Here is a 20,714-nt window from a genome sequence, read left to right as displayed (position 1 = left end):
TGGCGCATCACATGAAAGAAAATAGTTCGCAGTACAGAGATTTCTGCGCTGTACTTTTTTTCGCTAGTACAAGGCTTGGGAGAATTCTCTGTACTGCGATTAAGGGATTAGTAATTTAGCCTTTTTCGCTACAGCGAGTTCCACCAAAACGAATCTCCGCGGAGGGGGGGAAAATATGCGTCAATAAACCTTCCTGACAAGCGAGGGTCTTGCGGGCGGATTAGTTTGAATTTCAATTTTCAAACGCTAACTATGACTATGCCCCTCAGCGCACGGATTGCCCCAAGCGGCTTCCGTAACGAGACTCCTCCCACTTCTCCCGCTTCCCCGCCCACTTCCACTCCCACTCGCTCTCTCGCCTGCGCTCTCACGCGTCCCGCTTGTGTGTCACCCATGGACGCGGGTTCCACGTCGCTGTAGAGAGGTGTCCTGACAGCGGATCTTCAGCGCAGATTGTTCGCATGAAATGTACGGTAAACGCGCGCGCGCGCGTGTCTCTCTAACTAAGTGCGTGTGCTCGTTTTCAGCCCCCCTTTAAACCGCAAAGAAAGTGAAACCCGGCGTTGCCATAGCAACGCACGCTCCCGGCCGCACGGTGCCACGTGCGCTCTGTTCGCGTCCGCATCTCAAATGGCAGGTAAACAGGTTGTTGCGCGTTGAAGCTGTGACACGTCCGTGACAGTCACAGTGTGGTCCGTCACCAGAGCAGAGTAAATAACCGACTGATCGAGCGCTCGGACAGTGATCTCTGACTGTACTGGACTTTAATAGCCTGTCTGAAGTAAGTAAGTAAGTAACGCCGGTGACTAAGTAAGACTTGTGTGTCACCCACATACCCGCCTCTTCTTGTTTTGTTTGTAAACACCCTGGATTTGCTGAGTAAGAGCGGCTGTTTGAGCTGCACACCGTCCCACCGACACGGTAACACTCAGGTGTCCGCAGTAAAGAAATACTGTACATCATCTCTGACTGGGTCGAAAGATCATGTCATTAATTACAGGCTACACGCGCATCAGATTATTTATTATTACCCCTTTAAAAGTGGCATTTCTGCAATGCGGGCATAATCTTGGAAAACTTTGAAAACAGGCCACTTTCCTTCAATTTGTGTTACGTAATAGAGTGGGAAGTAAGTTTTGTTCAAGTGTCCCTTAAATGTAATGTCAGCTAAGCAGTTAAATAAGTTAGCCTGATTGTCTTTAAGAGTTTTCCAGAAATGTTCTCGGTTCCCATGTTACCTGATTTAAAAAGGGACTGAGATCCATTTTCATGTGGAGGGGTCAATAGATCAGTCGCCGGAGTTTCTTTTTGTGATCTAGTAGAAATATTAATGTTTGTTCAAAATGCACATTGCAGCTTTCAGGTGTCCTATTGTTTTGTTCGCTAAGCTTCCGCCTTTGTTCCAAGTGACAGCGTTATGCAAAGATGCGTAATGCAGGAGGAGGGATCCGAACCCGGGCCCTTTGGATGTAAGGCAATGGTTCTAAGTAGCGTAGTGGTTAGAGCTACTGCCTTTGGACCCAAAGGCTTCAGGTTTGAATCTCACCTCCAGCTGTAGTACCCTTGAGCAAGGTACTTAGCCTAAACTGCCAGTAAAATTACCCAACTGTATACAGTAAATGGGTAAATAATTGTAAGTACCTTAACATTGTAAGTAGCTTTGGGAAAAGCATCAGCTAAAATGAATAAATGTAAATGAAGCTGTTCAGGTTCCCCCATAGTGTGAGTGTCAGAGAGTGTGTGTTCCACTGATGTATGGATGAGTGACCCAGTGTAAGCAGTGTATCTAGCAGTGTAAGTCACCATGGTGAATAAGGTGTGTGAGTTGGTAACACTACGTAGAGTTCATTGGAAGTTGCTTTGGAGAAAAGTGTCTGCTTAATGAAATATCTTAAATGCAAACATGGCCAGCTTGGAAACACTTCACTTGGATGCTGTGAAGTAGTAAAAGGAACTGAAAAATTATAGAAACAAAGTGAAACATGGAATTAGTGGCCCTTGAAATGATGGTCCATTAGATATGTGGAATGGTTCAGGCGCAGGGGTGTACCGTACTCCTTCCCTGAAGCTCTGCAGCCTGTCGTTCAATGAGTGACTGATTGATAATCCCAGGTGAAGCGGTTTCTAGAAGAATAAAACATCTGATAATTTGCTACTGCTGAGAGGATATGAATTAAAATCCACCGCCCTTAACTTCTGACTCTTGTTCCGCTGAATCCCTCTTTCAGATTTTATTGGCTTACTTCATATTTCAGAGAAGGAACTGTTAACACTGTGGGAGATACAGCGCTGCAGCTAGTTTGTATTCAGCAGGGGTTTCTTTATTCATTCCAGTGGGTCTTTAATCTGAAATGTTCCTCTCCCAGATGCCATCACAGAGTATGGGGCTTAAAATTGGAATATTTATTTTACATGATGTCTGTTTGCTGTTCCTGAGGTTGTGGAAAGTGCATTGTGCGGGGATTAGCCGAAATCGTGATTAAACCAATCTGAAATGCTTTTCAATTTGTTGAACGTTATCTCCTAGCAACATGTGGAGTCCTTCAAGCAAGTGGGGCAACTTGATCTCATACCTCCAGTGAGCAGGGCCCGGTGCCCCGCCCCGCCGACACTTATCAGTCACGAGCTGAAAACACAGACGGCGATTCGGGGGATGACTTGTTTGCACAGATACCCGCGGTGACAGTTCCGCCGAAGAAGGAGAAGAAAAAGGCACCGTTGCTTTTTAAATTTAAAGCAGATATCAGCTCTTGCTGTTATTTTGTCGCTCAGGTGAACCGTTCATCTTAAGTGACTTACAGTCTTCCCTGTTTGTACAGCAGAGGTAGTTTACAGGGGGAGTTCACACGAAGTACCTCACTCAAGAGTACAGCGGCAGAGTCGGGAATCGGCGGCCCTCCGGTTACAGTAACGTTCCCTGCCCCCTAGCCGGTGTTGTTAAGCCTGATGTGACGGGCCTAAAAAGGAGACCTGGAACATCTCGATACTCTGCTCCACCGGGGTCCTGTTCCCGCCGATCTTCTCTTATACCGCAGGCTCATCCCGAACACCACGTAAGGCCTCGATGGCTCCGCCGAATTCCGGGCAGATTCGGTCGCACGTTGGGCTACATCGACAGACGGTTCGTGGCGGGATCGAGGTCTCGTCTTTCTTCGCCGTAGCCTATCTCGAATGTTAACTGTGGAAATCGCGCAGATGAGCTTCGCTCATTAAGCCAAACACGCTCCGAGACTCGCTTCATTTCTAGCATTCGCTGTTATAAAGCTGTCGACACTCCTTCATCAGGTAATATCATTTCACGCTTCATTACCGCTGTGAAGTTTATCATTTGTCAAAGCCAGCTCCCGGCGTATAATTAAGTCGCAGATAAAGAGGCCGAATGTTTTGACTGAATGTGTAATTAATGCATTTTTTTAAATATAGCCTTTAATATTAACGACTAGAATTTATTTAAATGTTTGATGCAAGCGGAGGAATACGTGACATTTCTTTGGGTTAGGAAAACAAGCAAGTGGGGTGAGAAGGAGGCAAAGAAAAACAAGCTCAGATATTCTCTTTGGTGTGTTTTGGCGCACGCCGGCGGTTCACGTTACGTAAGAGCATTCGTCACGTCCTCGTTGGGCGTCGAGAGGCGTGGAAGCAGGCGGATGGTCTCGAGCCCCGTCTCCTTGCACGTGACCCTCTCGACCCGACAGCTCTCCCGCTCGTCGCTGTAGGATTCCCTCCCCGGAGCCCGGCCACCCGCAGCTGCCCCCACCCACCCCCACTAAAAATAATTACTCGGCGGCTCCCGCTCCATTAGTCTGCTCCTTCATTTTAATTAGCACTTAAAAATGTAAATCCATAAGCGCCTGCTGTTCTGCTAGATTGAAAGTGATAAGGCCCTTACAGTTTCATTCCGCCTGGGATAATAAGAGGTAAATCAAGTGATAAAGTTAATGTACCATATGGCAGAAACGTTGTTTACACTTTGGTGTTGCCACAAAGACGGGCCGCGGTACCAGAGCCGTGCCGGGGGGGCGGCGGTGGGGGGGGGGAGCTGGTGTGTGGGGGATGAGAGATGAAGAAGAAGGCAAAAAAAAAAAAAAATGTAGCCAGAGCTAGAATTATCAGTGTGTGTCCAGGCTTCGTTCCAGTGTCACGTTTAATTTGTGCTCCGAGTTGAAACACAGGATCCCCACCGCAGTCGAAGGGGAGAACTGCCTGTGTCTTGCTGTTTATTTATCGGTAAATAAACACTAATGGGCTTTTGACAGTTTTGTTGGAGGAATAAAACTGTGGGCGATCGATGGCTGACATCCTATCTGCCGCAACGACTCCTCGCGGGACGCGCCGGGAGACGAGGGAGTCCGGGGAGCCGCCGCCGGCGTCGCTCATCCATTTATTTGGCCTCCGCTCAACGCCGTCGCTCGTTATTGGAGCTCCTTCTAAAGTCTCGTACCACGTCGTTTTTTTAGATTCCTCTTGTTTTCGCCACTCCGACAAGTCTGTGAATGTCACGGCCAAAAGCGAAGGGAGGAAAACGCCGTTCCCGTAACGGCCATGGAGCTCCGCTCGCGTGTACCTGAGCGATGAGGAAGCGCTAATTGGTACATGGAGGAAATGCTTCGGAAAACATGGTCAGTTAAGTGATGAGCTGTGCAGGCATGACCCGTCGGCGTCGAGTGATGTTGCTCGTAGACGTGGACGTGCCCCTCGAGCTTGCGCAGTGGGGTTTTTAGGTGGAGAGCCGTGTGCGCGGTACTGACCCCACCCTTTATTCCTGGGGTTCATCTGCCATGGCCGAGGAAGCTGGGACGGTGACAGCGAGGTCCCCGGGTCGTAGGTGTCATATCGGAGTGTCCTCCTCCTAGACGGATGGCCCGACGGGGCAAACGAGCTTCATCTGCCCGGGTTTGGAGTTAGAGTTGTCCTTCCCTTAGGCTGGCTGTCAAACGAGGCTAACGAGTCCGGCCTACCCATCCAGTTATACCGCCGGACGGTCGGTCGCGCCGTGACGTAGCAAGCTCTGAAAACGGGGGGACCGATGAGAAGGTGTCGCTACGGACGCAGCGATGTAGGAGAGGCCATTTACAGACAGTGGCCACGCGGCGAGGCAATGTATTGCGCGTGCACTTTCCCTAGGTTAACGGGACGTCTCGCTCAAACCTCCCCCCACAGGATTACTATTGCAGCAACACATCATCAGTAGGGTAAAACTAACCTGTCTCACGGCGATCTAAACCCAGCTCACGTTCCCTGTTAGCGGGGGAACAACACAACGCTTGGTGAATTCTGCTTCACGATGATAGGAAGAGTCGACATCGAAGGATCGAGTGTTTGTTACAGATACGGCATTTTTCCCTGTTTGTGTTGGCGAACCTTGATGGAATTGACGTGGAATGCCGTGACACCTCTAGCGGTTAGCTAGCCCGTGTTTCCTGTGGTTAGCCTCGGTGCAGGTAACCAGCAGTGGTGCTTATGGCCCTCCCTACTGCACACGGGGAGCCCGCGATCAGGACTGTTTAATACACCAGACACACGCAGCAGGCCACGAAATGTGTTCGAGGGCCGCACAGTGAGCTGGTGTCCGCTGAGCCTCGGGCTGTGATTGATTTATTGAGCTCGTTCATCGGACGGCGTCCTTACCTGGTGCTTCAGGTGCGAACCGGATGCTACCTGTAGTAAATTCTGGAAGGTCTGCAGAGCTGAATTCCTCGAGCATAGGAGTTGTGTACCGCTGCTCTAGAGGCAATCTCAGTGTAATGTTGAGCTCTTGCTGTTGTGTGTATACTGTTTGTGACAGCAGTCGACCTCCCAAGAGGTGCCCATGAAGCCCCGAGGGTCCAAATGCTCTCAGTCTAAGTACTACTGGACAAAACCCATCTCCATAGCAACAAGAAGAATGTGGGGACAGCTGGTAGCATAGTGGTCAGAGCTACTGCCTTTGGACTTGCTGGTTGCAGGTTTGATCCCCTCCTCTGGCTGTAGTACCCTTGCGCAAGGTACTTACCCTGAATTGCTCCAGTAAGATTACCCAGCTGTATAAATGGGTAAATAATTGTAAGCATGTAATAAAGGTGACCTTAACATTGTGAGTTGCTTTGGAGAAAAGCGTCAGCTAAATGAATGAATGTAAATATGCTATGCGCTGTTGAGTATTTGTGGTGCGATGGACTGGCATCCCATCCCGGCTGTACCCCCTCCAAGTTTTGCACCCACCGATTGCAGGATAGGCTCCGGACCTCCGCGACCCTGACCAGGACAACCAGCTAATGAGGATGGACGGACGGATGTTTGTGCTAGTAACTGCTACTTAGTGTGTCCCTCCTGCAACTCACACACCTCCTTTGCGAAGCGTGGCGAAGGCGCGTAGCCACACTACTCCCCCTCCCACCCTATCCCCGGCACTCATCACACGCTTCTGTCCCCACTAATGAACTCTGAATTGGGGTGATTTGGATGGCCAGGGGCTGTCACAATCGTTTTGATTAGCAGGCGGACGAGCGATAATGGGAGAGACAGGGCCTGTTACTCGAGCCCCGTCTGTGACAAGCAAGGCTCCGCAGCGAGGAGGTTAAAGACACCGTTTCCTTGTTAATAATTAACTGCGGTCCGTGCGGCGGATCCACTCCGCCTCTCGCCGTCATCACTTGATAATTGCCTTACATTTAATTTGGCTTTGGAAAGTGTTTTTCAAGCTGAGTAAATTGTGCTTAATGGTGATGTGGACTCTGCCGACACTGGGCCATCTAGAGACTAATGGCAGATGAAGAAGGTAAGCTAAGTGGTGTTCACGGGCTGGGGGAGGGAAATGGAAAAATGCGCAAAGCGACTCTGAAATGAGAAATTCATTCCACTGGAAAGGTTTGATATGCCTCCAAATTTTTGGAGCAATTTTAGAAAATGGCTTATCGTTTCAAATGCATTTTGTAAAAAACTGGGAATGAGGTTCAGCTTTTATTATACAGCAATATGGTTATGGCTCATACGCAACAGATTAAAAGAAAATACTTAGGACAGAAGGAAAATTTTAACATTTTTCGATTAAGTAATATAAAAATTTTAAAGGAAATGGTATTTTTACCAGCATTTTTTATTCCAAGCCGTTTACCCTTCATCACATATTGAATATGATTCCATATACAGTAACTTTTTTCACAGCTAATTACTTTGACGTGTTGTAACCATTGACAAACTGCGCTGATATCATTTGCAATTATGTACATTGTTTCATTAGAAATCACTGCAGTTTTCTGTCTTTTAATATCTTTCTATTTTTATTTTAATATTTCTTTAATTCTTTTAATCATCACCCTATGGGCAACTTTGATTTTTTTTTCAGTTAATTAAATTAACACGAACAACATTAACAGCATGGAAAGCGTAACAGCGTAATAATATTACACTAATAGCTACTCACGCACTCGTTCTTCCTAACTACTGGTTTAACAATGGGTCGTAGTGGTCCGGAGCCTCTCCCAGAAGCATCGGGTGCAAGGCCAAGTAGGGTCCGCCCCGCATGGGGTTCCAGTCCGTCTTGGACTGATAATTACTGTAACGGTATATACAGTATCTGTGTATGTACAATACCTGCGATGTACGAGACACAGTATACATATATAATACATGTAAATTACACATATATAACACAGTTGGAATGTCTGAAGACTGGCTTAATTATTTAATGTGACTTAACGTGTCAGTATTATCACACCAGTAGAAATACGTATATCCAGGCCTATTTATAGGGTTAGGTGGTAAGGGCAAAGCAGTCTATAAGAAAGGAGAGGATGTAACAGGATTATAGTAAAGTAGCAGTGCATGAGAGGAATACCCTGTAATATATCCGTTTGCCTTCGACGCAGTGCTCTCCGTACGCCCTTAATCATTTCCTCCGAAAATTTCCAATTATTTCTGAAGCACTTTCCAATTTGAGGAATTAGCGGACAGATACTGTTTCATGCTCCCTCGCAGCCCGCGGTCGGCACATTTAATTTGAGGCGGGCGGCGCTCGAGAGTAAACACTGGGAGCGAAAGGAGCTGAATTACCTGTTCCGGGAGACGTGGCCACGGTGACACCAGCAGACCACTTACCGGGCCGCTTAGCTATTGATTTTCCTGCCGGGGTCACCCGAGTTAAACTGCTGTGAAATAAAGAGGGAGACGCTTAGCAGGAAATCCACAACGTTAACCGCGGAGCCGGCCTTCCTCCACGGCCTGCGTTGCCAGACCCCGTACGGAACTGACAGCGGCCACGGAGCTTCGCATTAATCGGAAATCAGTACGTTCGTTTGTATTGAGACGTACGAAATGCAGATGTCAGCTGGGGATCATTCGCACGTGACTCATATTCAATCAATCTCTGCACTGCTCATTTTTTTGTAGGGTTGTACGGGAATCGTTTTGGTATTTCTTCACGATCGCTGTTTTTTCAATGTCCATGCAGCTAAGCACTTCGATAAGGTTCGTTTTCTTTTTAAAACAGTCAGAATACACTGGACAAATCGACAGCTTAAACTATAGTGTGTGCTTTTGCTTATGTAGCCGATGCTTTTCTCCAAAACCGCTTTTATTGTTAAGCGGCCTACGATTATTTACTCATTTATACTCAACGGGGTCATTTTAAGGGAAGTTCCTTGATCGAAATATGTATTAGAGCAGTTGGTGAGATTTTAACCTGCAACCTTTGGATCCAAGGGCTGCAGCTTTAACCGCTATGCTTTCAGCTGCCTGATAGAAGGGTCATATTTTAGGTGGTGCGTTGTGTTCGTTTCCCCTCGTTTCCCTCATTAGTCGATCGCTATCTGTAGCTCCGCAGGGCAGGTAGATTCCATCTCCGTTCTGGTGCACGAACTTAACGAAGCCTTTCGTCGACAGATGCAACAGGCGGATGCTTCGGAAGTCGGCAAGAAAATGGCCTCCCCGTGGACGCGAGCGAGCAGTGCTGAGAGGAAGGTGCCCCACACCCGCATGGAGGACGAGTCCGCCATTCAGGTGCCCTCAGACCCGTTACCGCCGGTCCGTCGTTTCCCCGTCCAGCCCTTCTACCCACGCGGGGCGACTCGGCCCTCAGCCGACCGCTTCGGCTCCACGTTCCGCAGGCGGAGGGCTGAGGTGTCTCTCCTGGGCAGAATCTCAGCAGGCAGCGCTCATCTGCGCACGGGCCCAGATAAAGATTGAGTTAATTAGACCCGCGATTGAATAAACTACGCCTGCGGACTGATCGTTTGCGACTCGATCACGAATCCTGTGCCGCGCAGCTCCAGAGGCCGGGAAACGTCCTTTTTTTCCGAGCACGCGCGAAACGGGAGCTTAGGATTGAGATCTTGTTCTAATATAGTCTACGAGAGGCTGAAAAATGCACTCGTGCTAATCTGCGCCCGGAGGCTGACAGCCGATACGTGCTCACCTCTTCCGAGGGGACGCATTAGCAGTCTGGAGTACGTCTAACTTGGTTTCCTCCATCATTTCCGCAGAAACTCTACTCGTTCGGCAAGAAGCTGGGCCAAGGCAGCTTCGGCGTGGTGTATGAAGCCACCCACATGGAGACGCAGAAGAAGTGGGCCATTAAGAAGGTGAACAGAAAGAAGGTGAGCGCGCCGGCGAGCCCGAGACGCACTTCCCCGCGGTTCCGCCGGGCTGGGCGATGCGCGTAGACCCGAAGCTTCGTCTCGCGGGCCGCGGTCCTCCCGTGCTCCGCCGAACACTCTTCGGCGCGTCTCTCCACAGGCCGGGAGCTCAGGCGTGAAGCAGCTGGAAAGAGAGGTCAGCATCCTGAAGAGCGTGAACCACTCGCATGTGATACACCTGAAGGAAGTGTTTGAAACGCCGAAGGTTAGTGATGGGAAAACGAGCTTTAAGCGGAGCGCGTTAGGCGGACGGCTGAGTAAGTCGCTCGGGATACGCAGGACGCGTTACGGTCAAGAAAATTGTAATCGATGGTCCGTATTGAACGCTGGTTTGTTTCGCTCTAAAGCGGAGTTGTTATTAAGCATATCAATCATGTGAAGTGCAAGTGAAGAACAAGTGAAGACAGTGAAAATAAGGAGTGAAGAACCTCTCACTATATTCCTTATTGGCTCTGTTGAGTTTCATTTAATATAATTTAAATTTAACGCTTACATAAACCTATATGCAGCTACTCGTGTGGTGTACACTGGTTTATACTACGGTATGAGACAAGTGGACTGTAGAATCGTGTGTCTGCATCCAAATCTCCCCTTCTGTTGATGTAGCTTTTTGTATTGTTCTCCGAGATGCGCGTCGCTCTGGGGAAAAGCGTCTGCTGGATGAATCGATGTAAATACGAAGGTTCTAGTAGGATGTCTCCAGCTCGGGGTTGGTTCAGCTTGCGGTCCCTAGGATGCGACACACCTGGCCGTGCGTAACGGGCCTTTTCCTCATCCCCTCGCCTTGTCCGTGCCCGCAGAGGATGTACCTGGTGACGGAGCTCTGCGAGGGAGGGGAGCTCAAGGAGCTGCTGCAGATGAAGAAATGCTTCACGGAGGAGGAGACGAGGCACATCATCGGCTGTCTGGCCGAGGCTATAGTCTACCTCCACAAACAGGGTAAACCTCATCGGTGGCGATTCTGTGCTAAAATTCACGTGTAAACCTTTTCATAGCAGCAATAGTTAACAAAGGTGGAGGATGTGGACTGCGAAGGTTGTTGGTTTCACCTCCCACAACAGGTCTTGTTGTATTTCTCCTCAACATGATTAACCTCATGTGCTAACCTCATGTGCAAGACATATAGTTTATTTAAAAAAATAATGTACATGGACAGCACGGTGGCGCAGTGAATAGTGCTGCTGTCAGCGTCTGGGTGGTGCGAGAGGACATGGGTTCGATCCCCACTCAGTCTGTGTCGAGTTTGCGTGTTCTCCCCATGTCTGTGTGGGTTTCCTCTGGGTGCTCTGGTTTCCTCCCACACTCCAAAGATATGCTGTCCAGGTTCCTCATAGTGTGTGAGTGACAGAAAGAGTGTGTGTGTGTTCCACTGATGTATGGATGAGTGACCCAGTGTAAGTAGTGTATCTAGCAGTGTAAGTCACCATGGTGAATAAGGTGTGTGGGCTCATAACACTACATAGAGTTCATTGGAAGTCACATTGGTGTATCTAGCAGTGTAAGTCACCATGGTGAATAAGGTGTGTGGGCTCATAACACTACATAGAGTTCATTGGAAGTCACTTTGGAGAAAAGCGTCTGCTAAATAAACACATGGACCATTTTTATGTGCACTACTCTTTGACTTAAACATCTTAACTTTTTCATCACACCCTGCACATCCAGCCATATAACTATGCTAAACTAAAATTGGCTTTGCCTAGGTGTGCGGACTACCAAAAACACACCAACATTCTGCGACGAATTTAATCTTAAAATGATTAAAACACAGGTGATCCTAGATAATGTTCTGCCAGTGGACTGCGGGAGCGTTTTTGTGAAATGATCCTTGCTCTCTTTGTTTGAAGACATTCAATAATCGGAAAGCTGACACCACATTATAGCTCCTAGCCATTATACAACTTAGCTAATTTTAATAATCAGCTAATGATGTACAACCGCCAGACAGAAAAAAAAAAAAAAAAAAACAGACCTTTGTAATTGAGTCTGATGGGTTTATTTGCTATGTTTTCCCCCCATAGTGCAGTCTGGAGTTAGAGGCAATTTAGGATGTTTCTTGGCAATAACACATTATTACATGTGGCTAATGAGTCATTTGCAGCGAGCAGGGTATGAATACTGATTAATAGGTGCGTGTTGATGCTGCGTCGCATCCCTTCATGCCCGTGCGCATTTCTTCTGAAGAGACGCGCTCTTCCTTCGGCCCCGACGCGGTGATGAAATACGACGCACCGGCCGCGTAATGTCCGCGTTGCGTCTCGAAGTCTGTCTTCATTTGCAATTCATTAATCATCCTTATCGTGGAAAACGCTTGAGATAAGCCTAAAATCATACTTCAGCTGTCCGGCTCCAGAATATTGCTGGCTTTGTATTACGCAGAGATGAAAAACACCAGATGAACCATGCAAATAATTATTTCCATTCGTAACAGAGCCGTAAACCAACAGTCTGCACGGACACCTAATTCAGAGCATCATTCGTATCAAAATGAAGTAGTGAGTAGCGAGTACTCTGTAGGGTAACATACAGTGTGGATTTATTTAAAGCAAATTTTAACACTTCTAAATGAGGCGATTTCTGCAAATGTTTGTTTATGCGTAAATGGAAAACATTTTGGTTGAAATTCAGCAGAAATACATTTCTTCTGCTTCTCAAGTGTAGCGATGCCCACGTATAATGAGTTTCGACACACGGGGTGGAATCCCTCCGATTTCTTTAGCACCAAAACTGAGCGTGGCGCAAGAAACTCCCCAGGAAAGTAATAGTATGTCTTCTGACACTTTTATTTTCCATCCCGACGAGCGACGGTAGCGCCAGCGTCGATTATAACCTTTCAGCTCCTCGAAACAGTTGAGTGCCAGCGAAGTGTGGCACATGGCCAAGGGCACGTGGCTGTACGCGCCGATTTGCACAGATACATTTCTTTAGCGCCAGGACACATTGAGGCCACTTGTTCCCCAGGGCTGCAGCAGTTCTGCTTTTGCTGTTACTGTTAATATTCTTATTTTTGCTGCTGTTATTCGCTTCCTGCAGTTCCGCCCAAGCCGATGGCGAGTTATTAATGCCGTAAACTGCCGACGACCGTCTGTTGAACAGAACCAGCGGAAAAAAACGTTCTTTTTACATGTTTAGATAGCAACTCAGGGCGTAAGGCTGGAGGGGACACACCCAGGACGGGACGCCAGTCCATCGCAAGGCACCCCAAGCGGGACTCGAACCCCAGACCCACCGGAGAGCAGGACCCGGTCCAACCCACTGCACCACCATGCTCCCTGTTTATTGTACGGTTTAGTTGAACTCTCCCAGGGATTATTTGCCCACCTCTTTGTCCGTTTTCAGATATCGTGCACCGGGACTTAAAGCTGGAGAACATTCTGGTGAAGAATAACCACGGAGGTGATGAAAATGAGATGCCTTGTATCAAGGTGAGAGAACATGGCAAACGGAGCTTTCTGGGACCGAGGTGGGCTCTCTTCCGGAAGTGCCGTAAATAGACCCCGTGACCAGCGGTTGTATGATTTCCTCCTTTTTATCGCTCTGAAGATGGATGAACCGAGATGATCTTTAAAGGCGTAACTGTACGCGAGCTGCTTTTTGGGAATGGACATCCGCCAAAACTGCAGGAGGTGCTCAGAGCGGACGGGGGACGGTATAAATTAAACACGCTGCCCTCCGGTACAGCACCACGCCGGCATGCGTCGGTATAAAGGCATCTTATCTAGCAAGGGACAGCCGTCTCTCATCGATATCTTCTCCAGCTGGATCTTTCTGCATGCGACCAGTTGTTAAATGGTGGGCTGACACCGCATACGCGGCACAGATAGCGTGTTTCATTCATTCAGCCCAGATAAGAGTATATTGTGCTTGTTTCACATGTCTTCCGGTCAAGTGAAACGTTCTGCATGCAGCAATGCAGAAACACATAATGCCAGTGCAAAGCAAAGGCGACGATTAAAAGTTATTACTCACAGCAGACTTGTGGCTCCCCTCGACAAAATGTGAGCGTCTGAAGAAATGCATCATTTATAGGAGATGATGTTTCAGGAGCTATTTTGAGACGGTCCCGTCCTCTTCTCTTATTTCCGTTTCTTATCGCCCGCGTCTGCGTGTTGCATTTGGGTGGATTCCCACTGGACTGTGCGGGACGGGGCGAGAGAGCGACAAGGCACGTGGTTTGTGCTCTCGAACCCGGGCCGCATTTAACCGACTGTCCCCTCTGCCCTTCCAGGTGACGGACTTCGGCCTCTCTGTACAAAAGAGCGGTGTGGGCAGTGAGAACATGCTTCAGGCCACCTGCGGGACGCCCGTCTACATGGGTAGACACAGCACCATGTTGCATGGAGCTCACTCTATATTCGTACTGAATATTTACTACAATACACACCCTTCTCCTCTGTCGCCCTTTATATATACAGATGCTCCTCGATTTACGGTGGTTCGACTTACGACTTTTTCAACTTTACGATGGTGAGCAGGCGACGGGCGTTCGGTAGAAACCATACTTTGAATTTTGAATTTCGATTTTTTTTTCCCCAGCAAGCGATACTCTGTCGCGATGCTGGGCAGCAGCAGCGATCCGCATCCCCCAGTCTGTCACGCAGACGTGTGTATTGGGTGTAGTAAATGCGTTTTCAACTTGCGATATTTTCGACTTACGATGGGATTCGCGGAACGTAACCCCATTGTAAACCGGGGACCACCTGTATGTATAGTAAAAAGGGTATATATGTAATAAAAAACATTAATACATTTAGACAGTGACTATTTCAGTATGAAAGCATTATAAAAAGCAGAGGTTGTCTGTAAAATGCATGCATAACACACACGTATACATACAGAGAGACACAGAGAAGGACCCAAGTCAAAAATATCCACGGTAATGTCTTAATATAGTCATGCTGATGCATCAGTTACAGTCACGGTAGTTGAGGGAAACTTCAAGCGTCCAGATGAGCTCCCGTTGGCTGGGTCTAAATGACGCTGTTCTTTGTATCGCAGCTCCGGAAGTGATCAATGCTCACGACTACAGCCAGCAGTGCGATGTGTGGAGCGTTGGGGTCATCATGTACATGCTGTGCGTAGAGCGATCGCCGTCCGTGGCCTTGCGTCGAACCGCTTCTCTTTTCGCCGGTCTTTAAGCAATGCCAGTCGAGCCAGGCGGGCAGTCGGTCGGTCGGGGCTGTATAACGATGAGCCTCTTCCACTCCAGGCTTTGTGGAGAGCCTCCCTTCATGTCCAGCTCTGAGGACAAGCTCTTTGAAATCATCCGGAAGGGTGAGCTCTCCTTCGCCGGACTCGTCTGGGACAGTATCAGCGATGCAGGTAACTTTCTGACGCTTGGTGTGGTTTATACGTTTCGAAACTCTCCAAAAGTTGCTCTCCGGGAAACGGAAACCTCATTTCACACAGTCCCGAGAGAGCTCTCTGAGCCTCTTATTCTCCATCTATTAAATACTCCCAAAGAGTTTAACATCCAATAAATACGACCAGTGAGTGTTTTCAAGCCTTAATAACATATAAACTCTGTTTAACAGCCTATTGCAGAGATGGTAATGGTGCCCAGGATGTTCCTACAGGGCGATAATTTACGTTTCCCTTGACCACAGCTAAGAAAGTGCTGCGCTGCTTGCTGAAAGTGGATCCCGCACATCGCATCACGGCCAGCGAGCTGCTGGACAACCCCTGGATCACCGTAAGGGAGTGACGTCTCTACACCGTCTCCATAACTGCTTAGCCGCGCTGCCTCTTAACATTCCAACACAAGTCACGCTTTCCAGTTGCTCTGCAGGGCTGTCTTTCCGCTTTCTCTGCCTGCTCGGAGTAAATCGCCGTGCCGATACCTGTCAATCGCAGGGCGATACCTCTTTGCCCGTCATGCCCACCAACGTGCTGGAGATGATGAAGCAGTTCCGGGACGATCCGGAGGATAGAGACTGGGTGGAGCTGAGGGACAGTCTCAACGGGGTTTCGCTGAGCCCCTCTCCTGAGCGCACGCCACCCGCGGAGGCCGAAGTCACGTCAACGGGCAGCGACCACGAGGGAAGCGAAGAGGTCAGCCTCAAGGATGACCCGGACAGAAGCAGCGGCAGCAGCAAGCCTTCCACCCCCACCCGAAAGGTAGCGCGGCCGGGGGGCTTCTCCCCGACACCCCGTTACGCTGCTCTCTTCGCATATTTGTGCCTTTTGAAACTTCATGCATTCGACGGACAGTCGTTTGTTGAATATGATACGTTTCGTTATCATCGCGAAGATTACTATTTGTCACTGAGATAATGAAATTTCTGTGAAATTATCGAGAAATGTTGGTTGCGTTTGTGAAACGTAGAATGTGCTCAAAGTGTGGACTGTAAATGTACAGCGACAGAGGAAGAAGTCCTTCGTGTCGACATCCAACGGGGATCTGAAGAGGAACGGGTCCATTGTCAAGAGCAGCAGTGGTGTGAGTAACCCCAATGTCCCTTCAGGCTGGGCAGGAAGCACCCACAATGCACCAGTGTGAGGGTAGGGAGAGCAAGGCACATGTTGCCAGAGGTGCATAGAGTTATCAAACACACACACACACACCCCAAGCAGGGTCACAGTGAACTAGACCCTAACCCGGCAACACGGGGCACAAGGCTGGAGAGGGAGGGGACACACCCAGGAAGGGACACCAGTCCATCGCAAGGAACCCCAAGCAGGACTCGAACCTCAGACCCACCAGAGAGCGGGACCTGGCCAAGCCCACCGCGCCACCGTGCCCCTTTATCAAAAACAATGCAGAATAAAATAGTTACTTTTCAAAAAGCAATTACTCAAGTATAAGTAGCGCTCCAGAAATCGACCTGAGTGACGTCACAGAGAAAAACTACTCCGACGTCCGATAACTTGGATTAAGATACCCTTCCTGGGACCGGTTGCAGACGACTGCAGCCCTGCATTACATGCAATTGCTGGAAAGGTACAGAAGCTTTAAACCACTAGCACCTTAAATCATTTCAGTACATGAAGACACATTTATTTATCTTTTCATCGAGATACAGCCCCTGTTTCAATAGAGCTATATAGTCAATAGGAGAAATACAGAAGTCCACCAGTCCGGTTAGTTATATGTTTGAATTTGCTTTCTTCGGTCGCTCCAGCTCATTTAAAAGTTATCTAGCTGACTAATGTCATTTAGGACATCAAAATCAGACAGTAGCTGGCAAAGAGAGTGAAAATACGTTAGGGAGCAAGTTCACGCCACCTAGATGACTATGAAATTAGCCTCTTTAAAAAAAAAAAAAAATTAGCCTACTTTGCAGTAAAATTAAAAACATTTGTTAAATATAAATCTAATGTTAAATTATAATGAATAAATAGCAGAGTTATAAATAACAAATTACAGTTGTAAAAATGTCAATTCTACCGTCGATGCAGCCCTTTGTAGTAAAGGGAGGCAAATTATCCTCTAAAATGACATAAAAGTTTACCCCCCAAAAATACTACTTGCGTGCACTGATGTTGCTGAGCGTTACTCTGATTTTGAGGTAAATGCGATTAGAGAATTGCTGTTACGAGTTAATACTTCGGAGCAATAATGTAACAGTATTTAAATGCATTCCAGTGTTTATTTCGTAGATGTCGTTAAAGAACTTTTAAAGTTCTTAAATACTTTAGTGTTATTAAAGAGCTTTTAAAACTTGATCTTACTTGCAACTTGCTAATAACATAAAAAGCCGTTTTCAATAGTCCATATGCTTAATATGTGTCGCTGCTGGTTCTCGCTGAAAGTGTCTCGACCGATTTTAAGGAGAGTCGAAATATTAAACACTAAAGTGTCAGAAGCAGGAAAAAAGGGACACAAAAATATCAGTAACAGTTCCATTTTTTTAAACGAATATACCTAAGTAAAATGAACTTTGCCAGAAAATACAATGAAAATAACTGTTTCTTGAGAAATGTACATAAGTACAGTGGAACCTCGGAACTCGAACTTAATTCGTTCCGGAAGGGCGTTCGAGGTCTGAAAATTTTGAGTTCTGAATCAATTTTTCCCATAAGAAATAACGTAAATTGGATTAATCCGTTCCAGACCCCCAAATGATTGCCTATTTAAACCTATGTACAGACATACCTGATGCTAAAACCGTAAATAAAATAAAAAGTGTAAAACCCAGTGCATTTAGGCATTCCATACTGTGCAGCCAGATCAACCACACAAACACCTCTATTGTGTTTTTCAGTTATTTCCTTTTTAACCTCTATCGTGGCTCTCACTATTTTCCTTTTTGGCTGATTGCTTTCACTAGTAACCTTCTTAGGACCCATGATGGCTTATTTAATATAAGATATAAAAAAGCAGAAAAACGTGGAAATTCACAGCACAATTCAACAAGATGTTCACTGTGAGTTTTCGGGCAAGACTGACTCATACCGAGTCATACGCGTCTTACGCACCCTTTGTTTTACGGGAAAAAAGACGCGTCGCGTGTCCGACAGGTTTTAGCCTGAAAGGTTCATCGGTTCGAATTCCGAAATTTCGGTCGAGTTCCAAGACATTTATTTCCTCGAACAACTCGTTCGAGTCCCGAATTGTTCCAGTTCAGAGGCATTCGAGTTCCGAGGTTCCACCGTACTGGAATAAACATATAGCTACTACCCACCTCTGCATATTGCTCCGTTTCGCCTGTCATCCCACGTTCTAGTGTGACAAACAGCACCGTAGCACTTTGGGTGGAAAAACTTGCATTTGTAAGAAATGGTGATTATAGTTTCTGACTGTTGATGAATATCGATTCCATATTGATTCCATATTGGTTCCAAATACGGCCCCAAGTACCACAGTCTTAAAAAAGAGTGGCGGTGACTCCGTCGCTGTACCAGTAGATGGAGCCAACATTACCTGGGAGTGAGCGAGTGGTCCGTGGGCGACCGCTATAATGCTGGAAATGATCGGTGAACTTTGCTCTGCGAGTGCTGGAGATGACAGGTGTCTCGTCTCCGCAGACCTGCGTAGGCAGCAAAGTCATCAACGCACCGAGCATCAGACAGGTGAGCCCGAAGGGCTGCAGTAAGACCCGTCTCGCCAACCCCAAGCTGTTGCCCCACTCCACGGAGAACAAGGCCTCCCAGATGTCCATCGGCGGCAGGGCTAAAAAGGCCACGTAGGCCATGGCCCCGGACCCTCCTCGCCCCCGAAGTGCCAAAGGAAGGGACGCATCCCGGAGCGGGTCCCCTGCTGTGCAGCGGAACGCTCCTGGGACACATTTGAAGATTTGCAGTATTGTTGCTGTATTTAAATCCCATTTGCTTGCACTCTATTAATTATTTACAGTACTGTAGTTCTGCACCGGACAGACAGTCGGCTAGCGCAGCCGTCCCCCCTTCCTCGGCGGCTCTCGGGCCATCTTGGATGACCGTTCCGTTCGTTTGTTCCGTTACCCGAACGAGAGATTCCGCCGACTCATCGTTCATACGCGGCTCTCGAACGCACTGAACGGCATCGTAAGGGGCTGATCGTTTCTTTTACAGCGAGCAGAGCAAGTATTGCACGCTCCGGTACGGATCTCGCTCTATGACCCGGTGCGTTTTTCTTTGTTTTCGTTTAGTGTTAAAAAATACAAAGTACTTTAAAAAGCACGAGGTGCGGTCGAGGCCAGTGTTACTTCCGCTCGTTGTGTCAATCCCGTTGCGAAATAGCAGAAAACCATCGAAACCATACCATGCAAAACCAGTGCAAATAGTTTCGTTTTCTGGTTAACGTCAGCATGTCACATAGAGACGGAAACGCAGATTAAAACTAAGTCCTGTATTGCAGTTGTCAGTGTTCTGCCGGATTGTTACAGCTGAAATATTGAATGTTGTCTTTACCTTTGAGTTTCTGTTGATTGAACAGTTAAATATTCAATGTAATTACTTACTTGCTTCTGTTCATTTTCGGTTACCTCTATTCATAAAGACATCTTGCAAAAGAGAAATACACCGTTCTTACCCCATTTGGATGGGCTGAGACGGTATAGGGGATACCTGGGAAAGTCAGGTCCGTGAGCGGTACAGGGGGTAATCCCCAGCGCGCATATTATAGTGAAAGCGCCGAGCACGACATGAGAGAGAGCATTAGTAAAAGTGCAGACGGGGGGGTCCTCGCGCTCTCGTACCCGTGCTGGCCCCGAAGGCTCGAAGGAGAGGCGAGCTGTGATGACGGACGGCCTGGATTTGGCAGGCGCGCGGGGCCCCGCGGTGTTGAACTCCAAAGTTTAGAGGACAAAGTACCGCACGGAAACGCCGAGTTAAGAGCGGAACGGTGCGGCGAACGAGCCGACGACATTTTGCTCGCCTTTGTCAAACTGGCGGTGTAACTGGGATTATTAATCTGCGGAAATTCATCCATCATCATTCATCTGCTACATTTTCCTCATTGTTAATAAATTAAAAATATATTGCACACTTTGCAATAATGAAATATCTCTACGCATGACCTGCTTGTTCTTCACACTTAGACGCACATTGTCTGAAACCGCTTGTCCTGAGTGGGGGCGCAGCAAGTCGGGGCCTAACCTGGCAACACGCGGCGTAAGGCTGGGGGGGGTGTGGACGCACCCAGGACGGGACGCCAGTCCATCGCAAGGCACCCCAGGCAGGGCTTGAACCCCAGATCCACCAGAGAGCAGGCACAGGCCAAACCTGCTATGCCACCGCATCCCCCCACACTTAGACAGTACTAGTCAAAAGTTTGAGTACACCTGGGAGATCTGGGGAACAACTATAAGGGACAAACGGAACAGGAGAGTGAGAGAAAAGCAATACACAGCTGTGGAACCTGCTGCAGAAGAGCTGGTGTCTCAATTCCTCATCAAACTTGGTACCTTATGCTGAAAATCTGGTTTCTAGGTGGGCTCGCACTTTACACCAGAGCTGTACATAATGGTTCCCTCCATCCATCCATCCATCCATCCATAACAACCACTTGTCCTCCATGGGGTTGGGGCAAGTCTAAGCCTATCCAGCAATGCAGAGCACAAGGGGGAAGGGATACACCCAGGACAGGGCACCAATCCATGGCAAAGCACCCTAAGCAGGGCTCAAACCCCAGACCCCTCACATGGCAGGCACCAGCTGAACCCACTGCACCACCATGCCATA

General features: G+C 48.0%; 1 protein-coding gene across 4 annotated transcripts; it reads left to right on the top strand.

Moving 5' to 3' along the window:
* The first annotated feature begins 358 nt into the window (after nucleotides 1–358).
* stk33 (serine/threonine kinase 33) lies at nucleotides 359–20,078 on the top strand. 4 transcript variants are annotated; one of them, XM_018752387.2, is made up of 13 exons: nucleotides 359–468; nucleotides 8,860–8,976; nucleotides 9,459–9,572; nucleotides 9,712–9,816; nucleotides 10,412–10,550; nucleotides 12,951–13,036; nucleotides 13,840–13,927; nucleotides 14,610–14,685; nucleotides 14,821–14,933; nucleotides 15,218–15,303; nucleotides 15,465–15,728; nucleotides 15,970–16,050; nucleotides 18,579–20,078. In XM_018752387.2, exons 2-13 carry the CDS (start codon nucleotides 8,860–8,862, stop codon nucleotides 18,738–18,740), a joined length of 1,431 nt encoding a protein of 476 aa, XP_018607903.1. In that variant the 5' UTR covers nucleotides 359–468; the 3' UTR covers nucleotides 18,741–20,078. The 4 variants fall into 4 exon arrangements, with proteins under 4 accessions (XP_018607903.1, XP_018607906.1, XP_018607907.1 ...); XM_018752390.2 differs by lacking the exon at nucleotides 359–468 and adding an exon at nucleotides 558–785; XM_018752391.2 differs by lacking the exon at nucleotides 359–468 and adding an exon at nucleotides 558–789.
* Nucleotides 20,079–20,714: the final 636 nt, after the last annotated feature.

Source organism: Scleropages formosus, chromosome 11, assembly GCF_900964775.1.
Source record: "Scleropages formosus chromosome 11, fSclFor1.1, whole genome shotgun sequence".
Taxonomy (NCBI): domain Eukaryota; kingdom Metazoa; phylum Chordata; class Actinopteri; order Osteoglossiformes; family Osteoglossidae; genus Scleropages; species Scleropages formosus.
Note: the sequence above shows the minus strand (reverse complement) of the source record. Positions and strands in the feature narration are given on the sequence as shown.